Source organism: Poecilia latipinna, unplaced genomic scaffold (genome assembly GCF_001443285.1).
Source record: "Poecilia latipinna isolate Pla-1442-1.1 unplaced genomic scaffold, P_latipinna-1.0 Scaffold3660, whole genome shotgun sequence".
NCBI classification, from domain to species: domain Eukaryota; kingdom Metazoa; phylum Chordata; class Actinopteri; order Cyprinodontiformes; family Poeciliidae; genus Poecilia; species Poecilia latipinna.
In genome coordinates, this window is record NW_015116276.1 from 38235 (window position 1) to 40651 (window position 2417).

The following is a 2417-nucleotide window of genomic DNA, read 5'->3' on the forward strand; positions in this document are numbered from 1 at the left end:
TGATTATTAATATATTTTCACCTGACCACCACGGTGGTTGATTAGCTGATTTAAACACCTGCTTTAGTGATGACTTGGTCTGCGGGTTGTCTTAGCTTAGTGCCAACAGAACCAAAACACACTGAACTGCACAGCACATATTAAAGTTATCAAAGTCAATACCAGGCCAACAACAGTTAGCCTAGTAGAACTGACTCAATGTTCAATGTTTTCTTTAAATTAAAACTATTTCCTCACCTGTTAAATCTGAAGCCCTTGTTATCTATGGCTGTCATAGGGTTGAATTAACCGCTAAATATTGCATCCTTTTTTCAGATTCTTTGCGTGATTGTGGTATTTTCCTGACCACTGATATATTCCTGACTCAATGGACAGCAATGGCGTGTGTGTGGCGCACGATAAGTCACGTAATGTCCAGTCCTGTTATCAATGCTGCTGCCTCTGTCTCTTGCACTTCCCGCTACTTATCAGTAGGTGTCAGGTTAGAATGTTGTTGGAAAAAAGACCTTCATGCGCTTAATGTCCGATTTGCCATAACTATTGAATTTATAGTCGCCAGATGGGGTGGCAACAGGGGTGGCAAGGCTCTCATTTGGGATGGCAACTACCACCCTATGCCACCCCAGTAGATCCGCCCCTGGTTGCAAGCCTGACCTGCTACTTCAGTATCACCATCCACAACAACTCTCTGAAGATACTTGGATGGTATGAGTAATAAAATTTAATTTCCCTTTGGGATAAATAAAGTCTTTTTGATTTTGAATGTCATACTTCCTGATTATTATTGAGGTGAAACACAGAAGTCGTCTTCTTTTGTAATATAAAAAAGCAAAAGAAATATTTGCTCCTTCATTGGAACCAAAGGAGGACAATGTTAACTTTTACAAACTAATGTGGAAAAAGTGAATGTCTCCACCAAATATTTTTACATTTAAATTGAAAGCAACAGAACAGTGAATATCCAGCTCCTGCATAAAGAGGCAGACTTCATGATCAGAATAAACACATAGTCTTGTTTTCAGTCCTGAGCAGCCTTTCACTGTTCTGAATCCGGTGACCCAGTTCGCTCATGTATAGAAGTAATATGTTCAGTAGGCAGAGCCAGAAGCTGAGGAGCCTATTGGAAACTGAGCATCATCAAATCAAAGCTGAAGCCCAAACAGCCCAACAGGGGATTAGTGTGTGTGTGTGTGTGTGGTACCTGTCTCTGAGAGTCATTGAAGTAAGCTGGAACAGTGATGACGGCGTTCTTCACGTTGCTGCCCAGGTAGTTCTCTGCAACACAATCAGAATCAGAGCACCATCCTCTGCTCCCTCACCGAACCGCTTAGCTGGCGTTCCCCTGCAACATACCTGCAGTCTCCTTCATCTTCATCAGGACGAAGGCTCCCACCTGGCTGGGGGAGTACATTTTCCCATGAGCCTCCACCCAAGCATCGCCATTAGAGGCCCGGACGATCTTGAAGGGGACATTCTTTCTGAGGACGGAGGGAAGCAGAATATTAACATCATGTGTGTTCAGGGATCAACCTGCACTCCTCTGGAGAGTCACTCACATATCCTTCTGGACCTCAGCGTCGTCAAAGCGCCGGCCAATCAGCCGCTTGGTGGCGTACAGCGTGTTCTTAGGGTTTGTGACAGCCTGGCGCTTAGCAGGCATGCCCACCAGTCGCTCCCCCTCCACCGTGAAGGCCACAACTGATGGGGTGGTCCTCGCTCCCTCTGCGTTCTCCAACACCTGCAGGAGGAGGAGGAACTCTTCAGGGTGGGTTTGGCTTTTTCCAAAAACAGTTAATACGCTACAGGGGAGGTGTAAACATGATTGCCAAATAGTTAGATACATCAAATCTCTCCCACCCAACTGGTGGATCTGTGCCTTACCAGAGGCACAAAACTAAAAAGACATTTAACTGCAAAGTTCCAGTTCAAAGGAGAGAACTCCCCATTTTTCTGAGATGTGGTTCATGCTAGTTTGAAACCTCTATTTCCTGTTTAATACAGCCAGTAAAATCAGCATTTGATGAAATTACGCCTTACGTAGCCTAGTTGATTCGCTCCAAGCCAGTAGATGGAAACATGCCTACTTTGCAACATTTTAGGAGTTTGCTCAGAATTTGAATGATAATTGGATGTAAACAAAACTACTGAACACCAGTTTACTGCTCTTTCAACAAATAAATAAATAAAATAAAAATATTTCAAACAACATATGCTCAATAGGAACCTACGGAAGCGCATTGCTATCACGCAGGAAAAAATTTTTTTCGAGCGCTATCACGTTATAACGTGATACGCATCTCGTTATAACGTGATACGCATCTCGTTAAAACGTGATACGCATCTCGTTAAAACGTGATACGCATCTCGTTAAAACGTGATACGCATCTCGTTAAAACGTGATACGTATCTCGTTAAAA

The 2417-nt window shown here is 43.4% G+C and overlaps 1 protein-coding gene across 1 annotated transcript in view; it reads right to left on the reverse strand.

Annotated features, from left to right (window-relative positions):
* Positions 1 to 1858, reverse strand: part of hspa9 (heat shock protein 9) — a 33259-nt gene extending 31401 nt beyond the window's left edge. Inside the window, exons 1-3 of the mRNA XM_015024448.1 lie at positions 1557 to 1858; positions 1354 to 1478; positions 1202 to 1275 (exon numbers count right to left, since the gene is read on the reverse strand). Of these exons, the coding sequence (XP_014879934.1) occupies positions 1202 to 1275; positions 1354 to 1478; positions 1557 to 1843 (486 nt within the window). The 5' untranslated portion in view covers positions 1844 to 1858. The remainder of the gene's footprint in view (positions 1 to 1201; positions 1276 to 1353; positions 1479 to 1556) is intronic.
* Positions 1859 to 2417: the final 559 nt, after the last annotated feature.